The following is a 21,052-nucleotide window of genomic DNA, read 5'->3' as shown; positions in this document are numbered from 1 at the left end:
GGGCTGGAGGGGCCCATCTCCGGGAGGCCCAGGATACCTGTCTCCTGCCAGGCCAGCCACAGCGTCTCCCACCTCCAACCACCATGGAAACCACGATACACTTGACTGGCCCCAGCAGAGGGATGGTCAGGATCTTTATTGACAGGCTGAGGAAGGCAGGCGGGGGCGACCCTCTCTCTCATCTTCCTCATTTACAGCACCCGCTCGGGCCCTACCCCCTGCCAGTTCTTTCCACTTCGGCCTTGCCCATCTTCTGTCTGTCCTAGGCCTGGAGGTCCATCCTGGCTGGGCCCAGGCCAGTCCCCAGGCCAGTCCCCAGGCTAAGTCTGTAAAGGGTCCTCTGAGTTCAGGGTTGCACGGCCCTGGTGATCCCCAAGATGGCAGGGTACAGGGATGGAGGGCTCGCTGTACTGCGGTGGTCACACGGGGGCTTCCCAAAGGTCCCCGGCATTAAGGCAGACCCTCCACAAGTCAAGTGGCCATATCCCCAAGGATCTGGGCCAGCCCCCTCACAACTCCTCTCGAATGCGAGGCGGCTTCCCAGCCTTGTCCTGGAGCCGCGGAAGCCTGCGGCTGGGGGGTTCTGGGCCGGGGTCCCTGCTGGCCACATCTTCTCCTTCATTCTTCTCTGGCCCCCGCAGCAGCTCTTTGGCTTCCATCCACTCCTGGAGAGTGAGGAGGAGGGTCGAGGCTGATTTCCCCCCACCGGCATCCGCCCTCTCCCAGGACTCTCCCTGGGTCATCTCAGCCCCGCCCCTCGCCCGCCAGGGTGCCAAGCCCCACCGCCTGCTCACCTGCTCCCTGTGCTCAGGGGCCCAGGTGTGCCACAGTGCCAGGGCACAGCGCCGCCCGCGTGTCACGGCCCACACACCGTGGGGATTCTCCACGCCTGAGCTGAAGGCCACGAGGCGGCCGCAGCGAGGACGAACCTGTGCCTGGGGTTGGGGGGGTGGATGGCAGATTCAGCTCCAGGGAGAGGTCTTCAGAGACCTTGACCCTGACTCCCTGGAGCAGGACGGCGTTGGGGCTCAGACAGTGGAAGCTTTCTTGCCCACTGCGTCCCCTCCGTAGTTCAGGGACTATCTTGGGGCAAGTGGCAACCAGGCCTCCACTTGGGAGCACTGAATGCCAGACTGGAGGCTGGAGGAGTTGGAGGCAAAAGGAGAAGGGACTCTGTCTGCCCCTGTGCCCTGCTTCTCCTGCCCACCCTCTGCCCAACCAGACTCTGGGTTCTGGGCATCAGGGTCTTGGGGACATTTTCCACCCCAGAGAGGGATTGGATGATGGGGAGCTGGTGGTGGTGAGCAGAGAAGAAGCTAAACGGATAAGGCAGAGCAATGCACAATGAAAAATCACTGCTCCGGTCCTTCTGCTGGTCCTAGACCTGAGCTTCTACCTGGAGTAGAGGCTTAGAGTCCTGTGCTTCAGCCGCCCTCCTTTATTTATTTATTTTTGAGTTTTTTTTATTATTTATTTAGTTATTTATTATTTATTTATTTGGCTGTACTGGGTTTTAGTTACAACACACGGGATTTTTCAGTTGCAGCATGCAGAATCTAGTTCCCCGACCAGGGATCGAAGCAGGGCCTCCTGCATTGGGGGCACAGAGTCTCAGCCACAGGACCAACCAGGGAAGTCCCTCACCTGCCCTCCTATAGGAAGTGAGGTGATCACTGAAGGCAGGGCCTGGAGGGGCCCCTCGGAGGTCTCCTGGGAGGGGCTAGGAGAGCCCCTGAACAGACAAGAGTGGGGAGATGCTGCAGAAGCCGGAAAGGAGAGGGTTGACTCAATGAACGTAAGTTTAAGCAAACTCCGGGAGATAGTGAAGGACAGGGAAGCCTGGCCTGCTGCAGTCCATGGCGTCACAAAGAGTCGGACACAACTTGGCGACTAAACAACAACAACAAAGGTGGCCCCTGCCGTTTCCCAGCATTTGCTTCTGGGCACCCTCTGTTTTGAATCCCCAGCCTATGGCTGGGCTCCCTGCTCCCCTCCCCGCCCCGCCCTGCCCCGCTTCCCATCAGTTACCGTGACTGTGAGGGCGTTGGGCTCCGTGAAGAACAGGTCCCCGCCCTGGAAGTCATCGTTGAGGTAGAGGAGTCCACTGGGGAGAGAGGAAGACAGGAGGCAGGCAGTGAGACCCCAGCCAGGCACCCCGCCCAACCCCTGGAGGGCCGCCCACCTGTAGTCTCGGTAGGTGTAGGCTGGGGGCTCCCGCCAGCACTCCCCAGTGTCAGGGTCCAGGACACAGTTGTCGGCGTGCACCGGGTGGCTCAGGTCCATGCGCTGCGCCTGCTCCCCTGGGAAGCCAAGGGCCTGGTGGGCGCCCACCCACACCCACCCTACAGATCCAGGGTCACAGCTGAGCCCCCGCTGGGCAGGGGAGTCAGTCCTCCTGCAGTGAAGATGGAAACCCACACAGCAGGGGTACTGAGGGTGCGCAGGGCCCTGAGGGGCCCTGAGGTGGGGGGCCCTGGCGGTTACCTTCTATGGCGCTCCGGCACACCAGGTGGGTGAAAGAGAGATGCAGGGGCCGGTCGGGGGAGAAGTAGGCCTGGGTTAGGCTCCGCACCCGCTCGCTCACCTCCAGGAGCAGCTGGGCACCCTGACTGCCCACCGCCCCAGCCCGGGCCAGCTGCGGCAGAGAATAAAGGGTGGGGAAGGGGAGATGTGGCAAGGCTGGTCCCAGCCCCTACCCCACCTCCACTGCACTCCACCCACGGTTTGGGGCTTGCAGCTGCCCATCAACCCAGCCCAGACCGCTCTTTCCATTGTCTCTGTGACAGCAACCTGGGTCCCTCAGTGGGGAGCCCCCTCCATCAGTCCTGGGCCAAGAACTCCTCTGAGTCCCAGAAGAGCCCTCCACAGGCAGAGAGACCAGCCCTCTTCTCCAGTTCCGTGTCTCCTCTTACCTGTGCGGCCTTGAGCACCGTGAGCCCCTCAAAGCGTTCGTGGGGGGTGTGTGGGGAGCGGCGACCCCGATAGCCAGACCTGGCTCCAGCCTCAGCTGCATCCTAAGCAGAGAGGGAGTTGGCTGTGGGGTCACCCTGCCCAGACCTGGGCTACCGCCCACCTCACAGGGCTACACAGCCCTCCCTCCAACCAGCCAGTCCCTGGAAGAGGCTGGAAACTCCTGCGGTTCTCTGAGCTGCTGCCCCTTCCAGAGAATGACTAACTCCATGTCTGAGTGGTCACTCCTGGTAAACATCTGGAACCCCACTGGCCAAGGGGACTGTGCATAGGACTCTGGAGGGCTTCCTACAGTGGGGAAGGGCCTCCGGGAGGTCAGGACAGCAGGGAAAGGGGCAGGAAGGGCTCAAACGCTCGTTCTGACGGGCTGAGAACAGAGGAGTCTTTCTGGAGCAAGACCCTGGCCAGAGGTTTGACAGTTGGGCCGGGTCTTTGCGGACCTGAAGTGGGGACGTGGCACCAGCCAACACATCTCTCTCCCATCCCTTCTCACCTGACACACTCTTGGAGAATGTGGGAACCCTTGATGCTGACTCCAAATTCCCCAGCTGCCTCCACAACTCTCATCACCCTTTACTGACACCTCTTCAGTCTGCTTTTTCTTTCTTTTTTCTATTCAGTCTGCTTTTTGAAGCTCAAAGTACCACTGTCTAGTTACCCCATACATAAGCCTCATCTCTGAGAGGCCATTTAAGCCTCTCAGAGCTTTCATTTCAAGCTTTCATTCATTCATCCATCCATTCAGTAGGCATTGAGCCCCATGTGCCAGGCACTGTTCTGGGCACTGGGGACTCAACTGTGAACACGAAAAGTCCCTGCTACTATGGGCTTCATATTTTGAGATAAACAAACCAAGTCAATTCAGACAGTGATGTATCACATGGAAAATTAAAGCAGAGTTACAACCTTGCAAGCGCCCTGGCAGAGGTTAGGGGATAGCTGATACTGGGGAGTTCCCCTTGAGTTCATTCTTCATCACTCACATAGATTTCCTCTGAGGCGCTAGTGATAAAGAACTCGCCTGCCAATGCAGGAGACATAAGAGATGTAGGTTCAGTCCCTGGGTCAGGAAGATCCCCTGGAGGAGGAAATGGCAACCCACTCCAGTATTCTTGCCTGGACAACCCCATGGACAAAGGAGCCTAGTGGCTCCATGGGGTCCCAAAAGGTTGGACAAGACTGAGCACCCCCACATACACACATTGATTTAGTCCTTAAATTCTCTTTCTTTGAGTTTCTAAATATTTCTCATCTGTCCTCTGCCTTGAAATGAGACCTATCCTAGGGCTGTCACCCCTAAGCTCCTCACTTCCCTGTTCCATTGCATTCTCTGTGCTGCCACTAGAGGGCGCTCCCGGTCCTATAGGACGAAGTCTCCAGACCCTGCACTTTGGAGTTCTGCAGAAGACAACAATCCACACCTCCTTAAATCCTTCAGTAAACTGTCCACCATCTACAAAGAGAGCCCAAACTCCTTGGCAGGGTACAGAGGTCCTCACCCATCTCTCAACCCGCGCCTCCTCCCCATTCCTGCCCCTGGATAATACACAGCCTGATGATAATAGCAACAGCTCATACTGAGTATTTGCACATTCTTCCAAGAGCTTTACCATGTACTGACTCATTTAATCCTCATAACAGCCCTACAACAAAACCACTGTGTTTAGCCCTGTTTTGTAGAGGAGGAAACGAGGCTCACAGATGTTGAAATACATGGCCCAAGACCACACAGGTAATTCCTGCTGGGCATGCCCATGCTCTGAACTCCTGTGCTCCACTCCAGTTCCCAAACCCCGCCCCCTCATTTTTCTTCCCGGCAGCCTGATTTTCCTCCCTTCTCTATCTGGTTGTTGTTGCTGTTGTTCAGTCGCTCAGTCCAGTCTGACTCTTTGCAGCCCCATGGACTGCAGCACGCCAGGCTTCCCTGTCCTTCACTATCTCCCAGAGTTTGCTCAAAGTCATGTTCATTGAGTCGGTGATGCCATCCAACCATCTTGTCCTCTGTTGTCCCCTTCTCCTCCTGCCTTCAATCTTTCCCAGCATCGGGGTCTTTTCCAGTGAGTCAGTTCTTCGGATCAGGTGGCCAAAGTATTGGAGCTTTAGCTTCAGCAACAGTCCTTCCAATGAATATCCAGGACTAACTTCTTTTAGGATTGACTGGTTGGATCAACTCTACACTTTCACTCTACTCTTTCACCTTGAAGTCCAAGGGACTCTCAGGAGTCTTCTCCAGCACCACAGTTCAAAAGCATCAATACTTCAGTGCTCAGCCTTCTTTATGGTCCAACTTTCACATCCATACATGACTACTGCAAAAACCATAGCTTTGACTAGACCGACCTTTGCTGGCAAAGTAATGTCTCTGCTTTTTTAATATGCCACCTAGGTTTGTCATAGCTTTTCCTCCAAGGAGCATCTTTTAATTTCATGGCTGCAGTCACCATCTGCAGTGATTTGGGAGCCCAAGAAAATAAAGTCTGTCACTGTTTCCATTGTTTCCCCATCTATTTGCCATGAGGTGATGGGACCAGATGCCGTGATCTTCATTTTCTGAATGTTGAGTTTTAAGCCAGCTTTTTCACTCTACTCTTTCATCATCATAAGGGGCTCTTTATTTTTTTAATATTTTATTTACTTATTTATTTTACTGAGCTGGGTCTTAGTTGCAACACTCAGGATCTTTCATTGCCGCACATGAACTCTTATTTGCAGCAGGGATAGAACCCGGTCCCCCTGCACTGGGAGCACGAAGTCTTAGCCATTGGACCACCAGGGAAGTCCCCATAAGAGGCTCTTTAGTTACTCTTTGCTTTTTGCCGTAAGGGTTGTGTCACTGGCATATCTGAGGTTATTGATATTTCTCCCGACAATCTTGATTCTGGCTTGTGCTTCATCCATCCCGCCATTTCACATGATGCACTCTGCAAAGAAGTTAAATAAGCAGGGTGACAATATACACCCTTGATGTACTCCTTTCCCGATTTTGAACCAGTCCATTGTTCCACGTCTGGTTCTAAATTTTGCTTCTGGACCTGCATACAGGTTTCTCAGGAGGCAGGTGAGGTGGTCTGGTGTTCTCATCTCTTTAAGAATTTTCCACAGTGTGCTGTTGTTTCTCCACAGTCAAAGGCTTTAGCATAACCAACGAAGCAGAAGTAGATGTTTTTCTGGAATTCTCTTGCTTTTTCTATGATCCAACGGATGTTGGCAACTCATGCTGTCTGGTTAACTCATGCTTAAGATGAAGCTCAAATGCCACCCCTTCCAGAAATTCTTCTGTGACTTTCATCTTGGTGCTTCTAATTGGATGAGTACATCTTTTATCAAACTCACCACCTGCTGTGATTATGTCTCCATGCCTGATGCCTTCTCTGTACACTGAGTTCCCAAATGTACATTCTGTGTTTATCTGCCTCTCCCTGGAACCTGGGTACTTCCAGTACACACCAGGGACTCACAGAGGAACAAACCCAGAGTGAGACTGAAGTTTCATATATTGGCAGACTCAACCTGGTGAATACAGATCATTTAGCCCCATCTAGGAGAGACGTGATGATGGAGAAGCAGCCTGTGTGTGTGCAGAGCCAATAACTAAGCTCTCAGCCAACAAAGGCATCTTCACCTGCACACCCACCCTTTTTGATGCATTTACGGTTTTTGTTTTGTTCTTCCTATCAGTTTCTAGCAAACTTCTGTAAAATGTCCAGCCCATGACAGCTATGCCATGTCAGCTTAGTCGCCCAGTCATGTCCAACTCTTTGCTACACTTTGGACTGTAATCCACCAGGCTTCTCTGTCCATGGGATTCTCCACGCAAGAATACTGGAGTGGGGTGCCACTTCCTCCTCCAGGGGCTTTTTCCAAGGATTGACCCTGCACCTCCCGTGTCTTCTGCATTGCAGGTGGATTCTTTACCGGCTGAGCTGTCATTGGGGAAGCCCCATGTTCGTTAAGTTGAGAGGAAAAGGAACTTGTCCTCTGGAGGGAGAGAACCTCAGCAGTCCCCACTGGAGGGTCTGAGAGGGCAGGGGAGTGGGGAGGGTGGCGAGGGGGGGACAGGCCAAGAGCAAGGGGGCAGGCAGCTGTGCCTGAGGCTCCTCCAGTAGCACTGTGCCACCTCCTTACAGGTCCTCTCACCTTGGCCAGCTGCAGCAGCACCCCACACTCGGCCGGGGTGAGCAGCCCGTCCAGCACGGCTCGCTCCGACCCGTTCAGCTGCCTCGCGTCCTGGGTCAGGGTTACTCCCTCCATGAGGAGGACATCTGCGGGGGAGGGACAGGGCAGGGGGTTGATGGTCCCCCGAGGGCAGACCCAGCCCCTTCCAGGCTCCTGCCTCCTGCTGTCCCAGGAACTCACCCTTCCAGTGAGTCAGGGGCTTCGGTTGTGGAGGCTCATCGTCCCACGGCCTCTTCTCCTGATCCTCTCTCAGGGGTGAGAAACATGCTCAGTGAACACAGGCCAGTCCAGACCCATCTTCTCAGACCCCGCCTCCCAGGACTCCTCCCCTTACCTTCCACCCAGGCCACGCCCCTCCTACCGCAAGGCACCTCCTACCTGAGCTTTTCTCTGAGGGCCTCAGGGATGAAGGCAGCTGGGGTCCAGGGGTCCTGGGATGGTCAGGAAAAGAACCATCACCTGCCAAGTCCACCTCTGAGTCCTTGATGGTAGACCATGGGCTACCATACTAAAGTCCTCCTGCTTCCAGAGGGGAAGGTGGAGATGGGGAAGCCCTGGACTCATTGTCAGGAGCCATGGGCACTGGGCCAAACACCGCAATAATAATAACAACAACTTACAAAGCACTGTTTGCCAGGTGCTTTTTTAAGAGTTTTATATGTGTGTTAGTCGCTCAGTCGTGTCCGACTCTGCAACCCCATGGACTGTAGCCTGCCAGATTCCTCTGTCCATGGGATTCTCCAGGCAAGAACACTGGAGTGGGTTGCCACTCCCTTCCTCAGGGGATCTTCCCCACCCAGAGATGGAACCCGAGTCTCTTGCGTTGCAGGCAAATGCTTTACCATCTGAGCCACCGGGGAAGAGCTTTCTATACAGATGTGGAGTTTATCATTTAAAGTTTACAATAGTCTTATCAAACAGGTTGTATTAATGTGCCCATTTTGCAGTTGAGGGCTCTGAGACACAAAGACATAAAGTAACATGCCCAAGGTCACACAGCCCATAAAGACACGATTGGGATTTAAGCGACGGTGCCCAAACAGACTTGTCCGTTAGGGGACAGGGCGATGTCTGCAAACATCTCTGATGGCCGTGACTCAGGGATGCTAGCGACACCTACCGGGCAGAGTAGGGACAGCCCCTTTTCTCCCAGTTAGGAAATACCGGCTTCAAAAACAGCAAGATAGCAAGAAGGCTGGGGGAGCCTGCCTGACGCTGGAGCACTAGGAAGAATAATCTCTGCCTTTCAGTTTCCCCTCAAAACTACCACAGAAAGAAGAGTACGAAAACCAGCAGCAGACTTTCCTGTACTTCGTAGCAAGTGACACGGCTTCAACAGAGCTGTAAGTATGGTGCTCCCATTTTACAGGGAAGTTGAGGCCGAGCGAGCGAAGGTCCAGAGCTTGTCTGCGGCAGAGAGACCAACACCTAGGCCTGTGTGATCCCAAAGCTGCCTGTGACCCTGGGGCACAGAGTCCTCTCCAAGCCTCATGGGGTTGTGGAGAAATGAGACGTGCTGTTGAGGAGGGACGTGGCACCTCCCGTAGGGCACTGCTGCTGTCCCCCTCCTGGGGGCGGCCAGGGGGAGAAGCGGGGTCACTCACGGGATCCTTGAAGCTGGCCCCCAGGTGCTCCACGGCATAGTACAGCTGTCTCTTCTCCCCCAGGGATCGAAGGACGAAGCGCTGGATGTCCTGGGGACAGCAGGAGTGGACAGCGGGAGGGGGAGAGTTAAGGCTGGAAGAGAGCAGGGCAGCCCACAGGCTCCCCAACCCTGGTCCTGCCGCTCTGTCCAACCCTCCTCCCTTGGCAGTTAGGGTCTCCGAGCTCAGACTGGGGGTTGTGTGTGTGTGTGTGTACACACACGTGCCCACTTGTGCACAGGTTGGGGCAAGCAGGGGTGAGTTTAAGGGAAGAAGGCTGGCTTGGACTCAGAAGTAGAGCCAGGGGACTTCCCTGGTGGTCCAGCAGTTAAGACTTTGCCTTCTGATACAGGGAGTGAGGATTCAGTTCCTAGTTGGGAAACTCAGATCTCACATGCCTTGCAGCCAAAATGCAAAAATCATAAAATAGAAACAAGACTGTAACAAATTCAATAAAGGCTTAAAAAAGAAAAAACTGTCCACATTAAAAAAAAAATCTTAACAACAACAAAAAATCTGCCTGCCAATGAGGAGACACAGGTTCCATCCAAAGCCCATGCAGCAATCAGCACAGCCAAAATAAATAAATAAACAAACAAACAACCCAGTTCAGTTCAGTTGCTCAGTCATGTCCAACTCTTTGTGATGCCATGGACTGCAGCCCGCCAGGCTTCCTTGTCTGTCACCAACCCCCGGACCCTGCTCAGACTTATGTCCACTGAGTCAGTGATGCCATCTAACCATCTTGTCCTCTGTCATCCCCTTCTCCTCCTGCCTTCAATCCTTCACAGCATCAGGGTCTTTTCCAGTGAGTCAGTTCTTTGAATCAGGTGGCCAAGGTATTGGAGCTTCAGCTTCAGCATCAGTCCTTCCAATGACTATCCAGGACTAACTTCTTTTAGGATTGACTGGTTGGATCTCCTTGCAGTCCAAGGGACTCTCAGGAGTCTTCTCCAGCATCACAGTTCGAAAGCATCAATTCTTCGGTGTTCAGCTTTGTTCATGGTCCAACTTCCAAAACCATACATGACTACTGGAAAAACCATAACTTTGACTATACGGGAGGGCTTCCCTGATAGCTCAGTTGGTAAAGAATCCACCTGCAATGCAGGAGACCTGGTTTTGATCCCTGGGTTAAGAAGATCCCCTGGATAAGGGAAAGGCTACCACTCCAGTATTCTGGCCTGGAGAATTCCATGGACTGTACAGTCAGTGGGGTCGCAAAGAGTGGGACACAATTAAGTGATTCACTTTCACTTCACTTTGACTATGTGAACCATTGTCAGTAATGTTTCTGCTAAAAAAAGAAACCACCTTCCAATGCAGAGGACATGGGTTCGATCCCTGGTCAGGGAACTAAGATCCCCCAAGCGGCAGGGCAACTAAGCCCACACACTGCAACAAGAGAAGGCGTGCACCAACTGGAGAAAACCAATGTGCCAAGGAGATGAGCCTGTGGGCCACATGAAGACCAAGTGCAGCTGAAATAAGTTAAGAAAAAAAGAAAGATAGCCTGAAGTGGGGAGCAGGGAGTGGAGACAAGGCCAGATGCTGGACTTGGGGTCGCCTTTGGCCAGAATGGGGGGGTGGGTCCAGGTGACTTTTCCACTGTATTTGTCTGATTTAGGACGACCTCACAGGGTGAGCTGGAGAAGGGAATGGCCACCTACTCCAGTGTTATTGCCCTGGAAATCCCATGGACAGAGGAGCCTGGTGGGCTACAGTCCATGGGGTCCCAAAGAGTCAGACATGACTGAGCAACTTAGCACACATCAACAGGGTAAGTGAGTAGGGGGTACCTCTCTGGGCCCGAGGCCAGGTCTTGGCTCCCCCAGCTGGGCCTGGTACCGGTCCAGAGCTGTCTTGGCAGCCTCATCCTCCGGGTAGAAGAGCAGGAAGCTCAGGACATTCTCCATAGCCTGGGACAGATTCCCCACTGGGGACAGAGCAACAGCTTGGGGGTGCAGCCCAGAGACCAAGCACCCCAGTCATCCCTGGGCAGGGCCAAGAGCCAGGGGACAGAGGCAGAGCAGAAAAAGGTGGTCTCCCAGTGACCCATCCCACCCGGCAGACAGGCTCATCCATTGCTTCTTTCCAAAGCTTCCTGGAACATACCTGGGCTGTATGGGCAGAGTTCAGAGGGGAGGAAGAGAGGAGAGAAGAAAGGAAAGTGAGAAGCAGCGAGGACAGAAGGAGCCCTGTGACCCAGCTCCCAAGCTTCCCACAATGGACAGCCAGAGTCCTCCGAGGTTATGGTCCCCAGGGAGTCCCGACCTACTCAGATGCAGAGATAGATGGAAGGATGGAGAGGTGGACCTCCGGGTACCATCAGAGACAGGCCTTCATTCTCCGGGTCCCAGCCCCAGTCCACCCACCTGGGGCTCACCCTTCCCCCGCACTGACCCTGAGCGTGGGCCTCGTGCAGCCGCCTCAGCTGGGTGGGAAGGAAGTCTGGAACAGGGAGGCTGCGACCAGGACGTGTGGCCACATCCCCCACACAGCGCTGCCGGCATTGCAGGACACGGGTCCAGTGCCCTGTGGGGGACACAAGGGGGATTCAGCTAGTGATATACCTCCCCCCGCCCCACCACACCGTGATCCCTGCCCCCCACACTCCAGCCCCTTACCTGCGATGGCCTCATACAGGCCCCCCTGGCTCCCGGTCCCCTCCTCCTCCTCTGCCTCCCTCTCCTGTTCCTCCGGCCCCTCACAGCCAGCTCGGCAGCTCTCCACTTGGGCCAGGCTCTCCTGCAGGGCCTCCTCCAGCCAGGGCAGTGCCAGGCCTGCCTCCTGGCGCCCAAGATGTTCCAGGCCGGTGTCAAAGGCTGCCTGTTGGGGAGGGGAGAGGTCAGTCACCCAAGATCCTGGGGGCAGGGGTGGAGGGTGCCAAGATAGATTGGGAGACAGAAAGAAGGGGAGGGGCATTGGCCTCACTGGGGGCCTGGACTCCAGGTCTCAGGTCACCTTGGGGAATACAGGGAAGGCCTGAGAATCCGAATGTTAGCACATGAGACTGCGAATCTCAGGAAGAAAACTAGGTCCCAGAGAGGGACCCTCCCATCAGGGTCACAGAGGACATACCCGGATTTCTTGATGCCCAGTACAGTGTACAGCCGGGCGAGGCCTATGTATCCCATCAGTCAAAGGCTGGGGGGGTGGGCTGGGGTCAAGCTGAGGGTCTCACCCAGTATGGGGGCGTCTCCAGGTCCCGGAAGCTCTGGGGCCTAACCCCTGACATCCGTCTGTACTTAGCCATGTCCTCCCGCATCTGCAGGTGTGCTGGGTTTGCCACAAAGAAGGTATGCGCAGCGGCTGCTGCCAAGTCCAGCTTCTTCAGCTGAGGCACAGGAGGGATGGGGGAGTCAGCCCCCAGGGTAGGGGTGTCAGAGTCTGCCCTCCCCAACATCCCCACCCTAGCCTTCTGGAAGACTGGTAGGTGAAAGCTGCCCACTACCCAACCTCCAGACCCCCAGTAAGTGGGGACTCTCAGGAGTCTGGTAGCCACCGAAAGGGGGTCTCAAAGACTGGAGTGGGTGGGGTGTGGGCAGAGGGACCTCACTGGAGAGACAAGGCAGAAGTGATGGCCACGCAAGGTGGGTATGTAGGGGTGACCCTAGCCGCCAGCAAAAGCCGCAGGTCTCTAGGACCCTGAGCTGAGGTGTGTGTGACCGGCGCCCCCCTTCCCCGGCCACGTAGGCGTTAGTAGGCAACAGCTACCACACCGGTAGCTGGGCAGGGTCCCACGACCGACCGGACACCAGAGCCCTCAACCTTGCCCACCTGCTCTCTCTTTCCCAAAGCTCCCTCCTGCCCCAAGCGAAGGCTCGCGCTCACCCGCTACCCGCCCCCCAGTTCCCTCTCTCCAGCTGCGTCTCTCGCCCCTGTCTCCGCCCCCCTTCATTCCTGGGAAGAGGCGCTGTCACTCCACGTAGGTCTCAGTAAGACTTCCTAGAACTCCAGGCCCCTGCCCTCCATCTTCGGTCGGCTTCCACCCCCTTCCAACTTTGCTCCCACCCTCCCGAGGCCGTGCCCCACTCTGTAGGTACTGGTCCCGGTTTGCCAGGACCGACTCCAAAGGCGAGGTCTTGACCACACAGCCGCACCCGAGTCCCGGCGTTTGCTCGCCGCCCCTTCCTGGAAGCTGGAGGAGGACCCCGGGCCTGGGCCGGGCCACGCACCTGGTAGTAAGCCCTCTGCAGGTAGTTGTAGGGCTCCCGCCGGCGGAAGGCGTCCCGGACCGCGCTCCCCACCCGGAGCCGCGCCGCGCCCCCGGGGCCCAGCCTCCGCGCCCCGCACTGGGTCAGGCACTCGGCGCGCCGCAGCGCCGCGCGGAGGAGCAGCGGCTCCCAGGCCCCCGGCCCGGAGTCGGGCCCCGGGGCGGCGGGGAGCGAGACCCCCGGCTCGGCCGCGCAGTGCGCCCCGCAATCCCGCCGCACGCGGCCCAGCGCCGCCCGGCTCCGCAGCGCTTCCCGCAGCAGCGCCACCGCCGGCGCCCAGGCCCCCGCCGCGTAGGCGCGCAGCCCGTCTGCGTAGAGCAAGTCGGGGGCCTGGGGAGGCGCCCCTGGGCATGGCGGGGCCAGGCCGGGGGGCTCGGGGGACCCCGGGGGAGGCAGGAGCAACAGGAGCAGCAGCCACCGGAGGGGCCGGAGCATCGTGCCAGAGCCGCCGGCCGGCTGCAGGAGGGAACTGCGGGAGCCGAGAGCGAGAGGGAGGAAAAGGGGAAAGGAAGAGGGAGGGGAAAGGAAGGAGGGATGGGGAGGAGGGAGGGGAGAAGGGAGGAGCGCCGCCGGGAGCTGATGCGCCCGAGCCCCAGCCCGGAGAGGCCGGGGTGAGAGAGAGACTGGAGTCAGAGGACGCCCGCGGCTGCGGCAGAACGTGGAGAACGTGGGCTTTAGGTCAAGCTGGGTGGCGTCCAGCGAGAAACAGACGGTGGAGAGAACAGGGCAGAAGCCGGACCTGGAGCAGGCCTGAGGAGCCTCTTAGGACCCCTGACTCCAAACTCGGGGGCCCATCCTACGGGAATCGCTATGATGGACTGGGCTCCCCTCCACTCTGGGCCCAGGAAAAGGAGGGTGGAAGCCTCCCGCACACCCACCCACACTTGTAGAAGAAAAAGAGCTTTAGAATGCTGCAGGGCGGAGGGTAAACTCCAGGCCTGACACCAAGTCTGCTCAAACGTTTTCCTGCCCAGAAAGTGGGCGCATACACATTTGGGAAAAGGAGGAGAGCTGAGGCATGCAATGTGGCCCGCCAGGCTCCTCTGTCCATGGGATTCTCCAGGCCAGAATACTGGAGTGGGTTGCCATTTCCTTCTCCAGGGTATCTTCCCGACCCAGGGATCAAACTCTGTCTTCTGCATTGCAGGCAGATTCTTTATGTTCTGAGCCACAAGGAAAGCCCGTGGAAGAGAGAGACAACCTCTAAAACCACCTTCACAGATCTCAACAAAGATCCTTCACACCTCACACCAGCAAACTCAAGTGTATCCCCGTGCCCCTCCACCCCAGCCCAAGATGCTCCCAGAAGCCCATCTCTGTGACTGTCTGCATACTTGTCTCTCTCCGGGTGTATTTCTGGGCCTCCGTCCACTACCCCTGCTCTATTTTGTCCTTTATGACAGGGACACCCACCGAAGCCTCTGACCATCCCCTCTGCCACCACAGCACACTGGACACACAGGTTTCCATGGTAACACTTCGACTTTAATACATTTTGCTAGGGAGGATGGCAGGTGAGGCAGGTATCTGGTGACTGGGATGGGAGCCAGCCGGCGTTCCTGGGCCCCGGTTCCCGCCCATCTCCCCAGAGTCTGAAGGCTCAGGAATGGAAAGAGGTGTTCCCCACCCAGGCCCCCTTCTCTGAGTCCAGCAGGCCCACTTGGGCTCACAGGGTCAGCTGGGGAAAGATGGGGTTCCCTGGGCCCCAGGATCCTCCCCAAGCTTTTGTGCTCCCTTCGCCTCCTGTCAGGGAGCAGCGTCGCCCGGCACTGAGCCCCAAAGGAAATCCAATGGCTCGGCTATCAGGGGACCCCAGGGAGAGTCGGCGGGGTGAGACCCCCAGAGGCCTGGGCCGGCGAGGAGAGGGCCCCGGCGAGGCGGCTGGAGAAGGCAGAGGTGTCTCATCGATGAAGGTGGTGATCTCCTCTCGGAAGAAGCCTGGACCCCGTGGGGGTCCCCCACCTGAGCCTAGAACCCCACCCTCCAGGAACTGGCGGAGGGTGGCCAGCCCCCCGCCTCCAGCCTCCTCCTCATCCTCCTCGTCCTCCAACCTCTGCCTTGGTCCCAGGTGTTCAGGGGGGCCCCCGAGGGCCCGGCTCTGGGCTGGGAGGACCCGGATGTCATCAGAGGAGGACCACTTGTGCAGGAAGGAGCCTGGTGCCCGAGGAGTAGAGAAGATGTTGGTCTCATCGTGGGAGAGACGGCGGGACAGAGGTACCTGGGGAGAGGAGCAAATAGACCCTGAAGCACTGCGGGGACAAAGAGGGGACCAAAGTGGGGACCCTGCAAGGTGGCTCTACTCCCTAAACTTTTGCAAAACATCCTCTGAGGGGCAACCTGGTTCAGAGTGGTCTGACTGATGGGGAACCACCCTAACCAGGCCTTCCTTCCACCTCCTCCCACCTCCTCGTCCATGCATTGCAGGCCAGGGCTAGGGGATGAGGGAGGGGTGTGAGGGATAACAGACTGGAGAAAAGTAGTGAGGGGATGCCCAGAACGGGACATGTACTGCTGGGTCCCGTACCTGTAAGTAGTGGACCCTCTCGAGAGGGGGAAAGAGCATGTGCCGTCCAGGTAGCAACTTTACTTGGGTGGGGTCCCTGCCCCCTGGCCCTGTGGCCCCGTTGGCATCAAAGCGAACTTTGCACACTCGGCCATCTGCATAGTCATCACAGCCCCCATCTGGAAGAGAAAAAGGGCAGAGTGGTTCGAGGCAGGGAATGCCCACCTCCCCACCCCCTTTAAGAGCTCCCACTCCCTGAGAAGCTCCCCAGAGAATCCTCCTGTTTCCATTAGTCTGTGAGCTCCAAGAAGAAGCAAGAGTGGCTAGTGTCTGTTGCGTTCAGTGCTGAATCTCTAGTGATTCATACACACAGACATGCTTACTTGAAATAGTTACCCACCCACCCCCAGGCGCTCTCCCTGAAGTTGGGAAGTCTCCGGAGGGAGGCTTAGCTTCCTCTTGGTTCCACAGCCTTCCTTTATGGCTGTGTTAGGACTCTAGACTGTTTCTCAGTCTCTCTGCCTGGTGGAGGCAGAGCTGGGTAGTGTGGGCTTCCAGGGGGAGTAGAGTGGAGGAATCAGTGGGTGGGCATGGGGAGATGCTTGGGGAGAGGGAATCAGTCCATCCAGAGGAAACCGCAGGTTCTGTCCAGCAGGGGGCACTCCAGAGCAGCCCCCTCCCCACCCCCGAGGTGAGCTGGTAGAAAAGGGCAGGAAAGAGAGCCGATTCCGAGGCAAAGCGAAAGCCCAGCCCCTCCTCTGACCGTCTTCGCCGTCTTCCTCGGACATGATAGCCACGCACTGCTCCCACACCGTGCGCACGTCGGCGCGGTAGCGCTCGCAGGACCAGATGAAGGACGGCAGCAGCAGCGTCTGTGCCATGGAGCACCACAGCACAGCGAGCACCATCCAGGGGGGAGCCGAGTCCGACTTCAGGGAAAAGAAACTCACCACCTGGCAGGAGGAAGGGGAAGGGCGCCGGGTGAGGGCCCAGAGCCGAAGTGGCTCCTCCTCGACCCCAGACCCCACATCCTAGTGCAGCTGGGGGAGGGGAGAGGTAGGAAGTCAGGAAGGGATGGCCCAGATCACATAGGATGAGCACAGAGCAAAGTTGGAGTGAAGATGGATGAACCGAGTGGGGGGAAGATCCGGAGAGTGTTCCAGAGAGAAAGCCCAGGGGTCTAGAGAGGAGGAGCAGAGGTGTGTAGGAAACTTGAAGACAAGTTGAAATTCAGGAATAAGGACTAGAAGGGGGATGCACAGGGCTTCCCAGGTGGTACTAGTGGTAAAGAACTCGCCTGCCAATGCAGGGGATGTAAAAGACATGAGTTCGATCCCTGGGTGTGGAAGATCCCCTGGAGGAGGGCATGGCAACCCACTCCAGTACTCTTGGCTGGAGAATCCCATGGACAGAGAAGCCTGGCAGGCTGCACTCCATGGGGTCGCAAAGAGTAGGACACAATTGAGCAACTGAGCACATACACCCAGGGGTGCAGAAAGCTGAGGGTTGGGTGGGGTGAGCTCTGTGGGGCTGCCACCCAGGATGCTCAGGACCCTATTGCATCCAGAGGGAATTCAGGGGTGCAGCAAGGAGCCTAACAGCTGGGTTGATAGTTCTGGGGGGCTGAATAGTGGCCCTGCAAGATAGATGATGAAGCCAGAGGACAGGGTGATGGACAGAGCACAGGTGATGGAGTTGAGTACTGGTCACTGGAGAACACGCTATGGAGCTGGGGATAGTGGGAACTAGGAGATGAGATGGACAATGGAGACGGGGGCTCACAGCGGGGCTGAGTAGATGAGAAGATGGATGATGGAGCTGCTTGTGTGGCTGATGGAGTCAGAGGTCAGGTGATCATGCTGGGGTCTGGATATCAGAGAGAGAGTGGGTTTGAGGGAGCCCCAGTCTCACCAAGATGGGTACCCCTGTGAGGGAGTCATAGAGAAAGACGATGGCGCTGACCAAGTTGGTGACCTGCAGAGATGTCTTGGCTGACTCAGAGCCATCCAGCGAGGACCGCCGCTTCCCCCGGGCATCCTCCACCACGATGGCTGGCACCTCGAAGGCTGGACGGGTACCCAAGCCCCTGGCCCACCCCCCCTGGCCCCACCCCCACCCCCCGCTCTCCGGGCCTGCCGAGCCCTCCGGGGCCGGGCCCACAGCGTCTGGTAGAAGGTGATGGCCACACAGACCAGCCCCATGACGATGCCCCCAAGCAGCAGGAGGCTGAAGCAGACGCCAAAGCCCAGGCCGATCTTGGAGACAATGAACTGGCAGCCGCGAGCGTAGTAGCGCTCGCCATTGTTGTGCCAGCCGATGGAGGGCAGGGTGGAGAGGATGAAGCTGACCATCCAGATGCCCATGACGGCGTGCAGTGCCTGCTTCTTGGCGTTGCTGAGGCGGTAGTTGACGGGCCAACGCACCATCCACATGCGGTGGTAGGAGAGGGAGGCCACGGTAAAGCAGGTGGCCAGGGCCAGCGTGTAGTAGGTGGACACGAAGACCTTGCAGATGCTCTCGTTCCAGTCATAGTCGGAGGAGGCCTGGCGCCGCAGCTGCACCACAGCGAAGGTGGTGAGGGGCACGGCCGCCATGAGGATGTGCGTGCCCGCCAGGAAGCAGAGCAGCAGCTCTAGTGGCTTGTGCTTCTGCTGCTTGGCTGAGATGCTAAGGATGATCCAGGCGTTGGCCAGCAGCGCCAGCAGCCCGCAGGCCAGCCAGGACAGCGCGTTCGAGCGGAGGGAGGCCTCCTCTGCCCCCGCCCCGCCCCGAGCCATCCTTCCTCAGTCCCCCCACCCCCCTTGAACTCCTGGGGGTGGGGGCTGGGTCTCACCCAGGAGCCCCGCTCACACGCACCCCCATGACGCCCACAGTCCTTGCCCCAGAGTGAGGTGGGCCACCCCTAGGCCACCCCTCTTGCTCAGCATTGCATGACTGACCCAGCTGAGGTCCGGCGGGAGGGCGGGGAAGGAGAATGAGGGTCAGCAGAGGTGGTCCTCAGCCTCCATTTTGGGTGGGGCCCTTCCAGAAGTATCCTTGTCGTTAACGGGGAGACAAGCTGATAGCTCCCCCACTAGGAAACTGGCTGGGGAGCCCCGGTCCTCATGCCAGGACTTCCAGCTCCCTTCTTCCTCTGGTTCTTGACCACTTGAGGTCTTCTAGATGCCCCCAAGGATCCTGGGGGTGGTGCTCAGCCTCCTGGACTCACTGCAAGGGAGAGATGAGGTGTGGAAGGGGCAGAGCCTGGGCTGGTCTCCAAGTCGCTCTGAATCCCCTCTTCTCTTGAAATTATAGAAATGACTGGTTACTCCGGGTCACAGGTCGTTCAGAACACTCTCCTGCCCTAAACCCCTCCACGGATAAGAGCTCCAACACTCCACACGGATAAGAGCCCTGCCTTCCAGACCTCCAGGAAAGAAGGTATTCTGACTTCCCATCTCCCATCCACCGTCAGCCATTTTCCCTCCCTCAGGTCCCTCTTTCTGTCCTCTGCTCAATACTACTCAACCGCTATCTTCACATCCCCGAGTCTCTCCCCAGAGCCACGTCGGCCGTGGCAAGCACGACTTGTTTCTTCCCGAGGGCTCATGGGAAACTGGGATAGGGTGTACGGCCTCTCCCCCGCTTTCCAGACTCCTGGATCCAGGGGTCCTGATGCTCAGCCCCATCTCCCCAAGCCTGCACGATCACCCTCCCACTCACCAGGGATCTGGAAAGACGGGAGAAAGGAGGCAGGGACTGAGGGGGGGTGGTTAGGGAACCCAAAGGCAGGGAAACCGCTGACATCAGAAGCATCCAGAAATGGAAAGGGGGAACCAGGGGGAAGGAGGAGAGTTTAAGCAGAAGAGAGAAAAAGAGGGGGCAAAGTGATAGTATCTGAAAATAGAAGAAAACGAGAGACCCCTGGAGAGGCGGGGGTGGGTGGAGGGAGGGAGCAGAGGGGAGGGAGGCTGAGAAGAAAAGCCCGGTGTTCAATAAGGTTCGGACTCCCCCCACCCGTGGACCCCCACTCATTCCTCCCCTGCCCGGAGCCTCCGTTTAACTCTAATGGTAAGGAAGGTGTTCTGGATGTGTTGACTCTGAGCTTACTGAGCCCCGGCGAGGAGGCTAAGAGGAAACCCTGGAAAGAGTGGAGGCAGGAAAGATGGGCATAGCGGCTTTGGGGTAAACCGAATAAAAATGGGCTGCAGCAGTGGAAGGTCTGTTTCCTGTACACTTTTAGACCCTTGCCCCCTCCCCCAGAGGTCCTTCGTCCATCCCCCACCTTTGTCTTCCCTGGGAGCCCAGTACACCCTAGTTGCCATGGCAATGGCCAGCCAGAGGAAGATAGAGGGAATTGGTCAGGAGAGCCCCCCCCCCGCACCCTCCGCGACAGCCTTGGACCCCTTCCCACCCACCCCCACCCAGGCCCAGAGGGTGGGCTCGGGAAGAAACAGCGGGGACTCAGAGAGGGAGCCAGGCAGGAAGGATGTGAAGGACAGACAGAGGAGGTGAAGGACGGAGAGAAATCAGAGGAAGGTGGGAGGGCGTGCGAAGGGACACCGGGGCGGACAGGGGTCCCTTGCCCTTCGGGGTGAAGGGGTAAGGTCGGACGGCTCCTCCCTCCTGCCTGCCACCCACCGCGGTCTCCAGGGCAGAGACAGCAGGTGGCCGGGGAGGAGGGGCCGCCCGGAGGGGAAAGGAGCCGGTGGGGGCGGGGGGGCGGGGGGCTGCGGGGAGAGAGGGGAGAGGCCCGCGGGGGAGCGGGCCGGGGTCGCCTTACCTCGGGCTGCGCCCAGGACTGCCATGGAGACCGCGCACCCGAGCGACGCGGCTCGCCCGGGCTCCCGCCGCCTGCCGGCTCCAGCTCGCCGCCCTCGGCCCTCCTCCCTCCTCCCCCCGGGGCCTCCCTCCTCCCGCCCGTCCCAGCCTCTCGGCTCGGCCCCCTACATGCCCGCCGGCCCCTCTCTTCCGGGGTCCCGCCACTGCCCGCAGTCCGGAGTCGGGATGGAGGCCAGCCCGGGGGGACCGGACGGTGGGGACCTGGCGGGGGAGGGGCTAGGCAGGTGCCGGGAGGGAACCGGCTTCATTGGTGACCTGGCTCGAGTCCTGCCCCCACCCCACCCGGTTTTCCCCGCGAACTCAGGCTCCAAGAGGCCGCTGGTATGGCCCGGGGAGGAGGACGCGTGTGTTCCCCAGTGTATCTGTAAGGGCTGCTCCCAGGATGAAGGCTCACGCGAGCGTGTGCTGGAGGCTGCAGGAGTGAGGGGCGGTGGCCATGCTGGGGCTGCTTGTGGGATACAAGGGGCTAGAAGGATGCACCTCCCCCCAATACACTGCTGCCTCCTCCTGGAACACAAACTCACACTTGTGTGGGGGACACACACAGTTCTCACGCACACATCGCAGTTTCTCACGTGGCGCGCGCACACACGGTCCCTGCAGTCTCTCCCCTTCAGTAGAACACATACAGGCGCACACTCAGGGCCCTTTGGGGTGGGGAGGTGGCTAACCACCTCCAGAGGATTTTTCCCTCCCCAAGGAAACTTGATCTGCTTCTTGGG

General features: G+C 58.1%; 2 protein-coding genes across 2 annotated transcripts; both read right to left on the bottom strand.

Moving 5' to 3' along the window:
• Positions 1 to 96: 96 nt before the first annotated feature.
• On the bottom strand, positions 97 to 13,514 carry P3H3 (prolyl 3-hydroxylase 3). Its single transcript, XM_014482066.2, has 15 exons — positions 12,968 to 13,514; positions 11,974 to 12,126; positions 11,417 to 11,618; positions 11,193 to 11,324; positions 10,589 to 10,725; positions 8,751 to 8,840; positions 7,525 to 7,577; positions 7,327 to 7,394; positions 7,108 to 7,232; positions 2,913 to 3,014; positions 2,485 to 2,635; positions 2,183 to 2,300; positions 2,029 to 2,104; positions 795 to 935; positions 97 to 665 (listed from the first exon to the last, which is right to left on the bottom strand). Exons 1-15 carry the CDS (start codon positions 13,439 to 13,441, stop codon positions 510 to 512), a joined length of 2,178 nt encoding a protein of 725 aa, XP_014337552.2. The 5' UTR covers positions 13,442 to 13,514; the 3' UTR covers positions 97 to 509.
• Positions 13,515 to 14,454: 940 nt separating this feature from the next.
• Positions 14,455 to 20,408, bottom strand: GPR162 (G protein-coupled receptor 162). Its single transcript, XM_070371821.1, is given in 6 exon segments — positions 14,455 to 15,224; positions 15,531 to 15,688; positions 16,273 to 16,462; positions 17,421 to 17,593; positions 17,596 to 18,716; positions 20,272 to 20,408. Coding segments are annotated over 5 exon segments (1,764 nt in total). The 5' UTR covers positions 18,287 to 18,716; positions 20,272 to 20,408; the 3' UTR covers positions 14,455 to 14,672.
• Between the last annotated feature and the right edge of the window lie 644 nt (positions 20,409 to 21,052).

This window comes from Bos mutus, chromosome 5, assembly GCF_027580195.1.
Source record: "Bos mutus isolate GX-2022 chromosome 5, NWIPB_WYAK_1.1, whole genome shotgun sequence".
Classification (NCBI taxonomy): domain Eukaryota; kingdom Metazoa; phylum Chordata; class Mammalia; order Artiodactyla; family Bovidae; genus Bos; species Bos mutus.
Note: the sequence above shows the minus strand (reverse complement) of the source record. Positions and strands in the feature narration are given on the sequence as shown.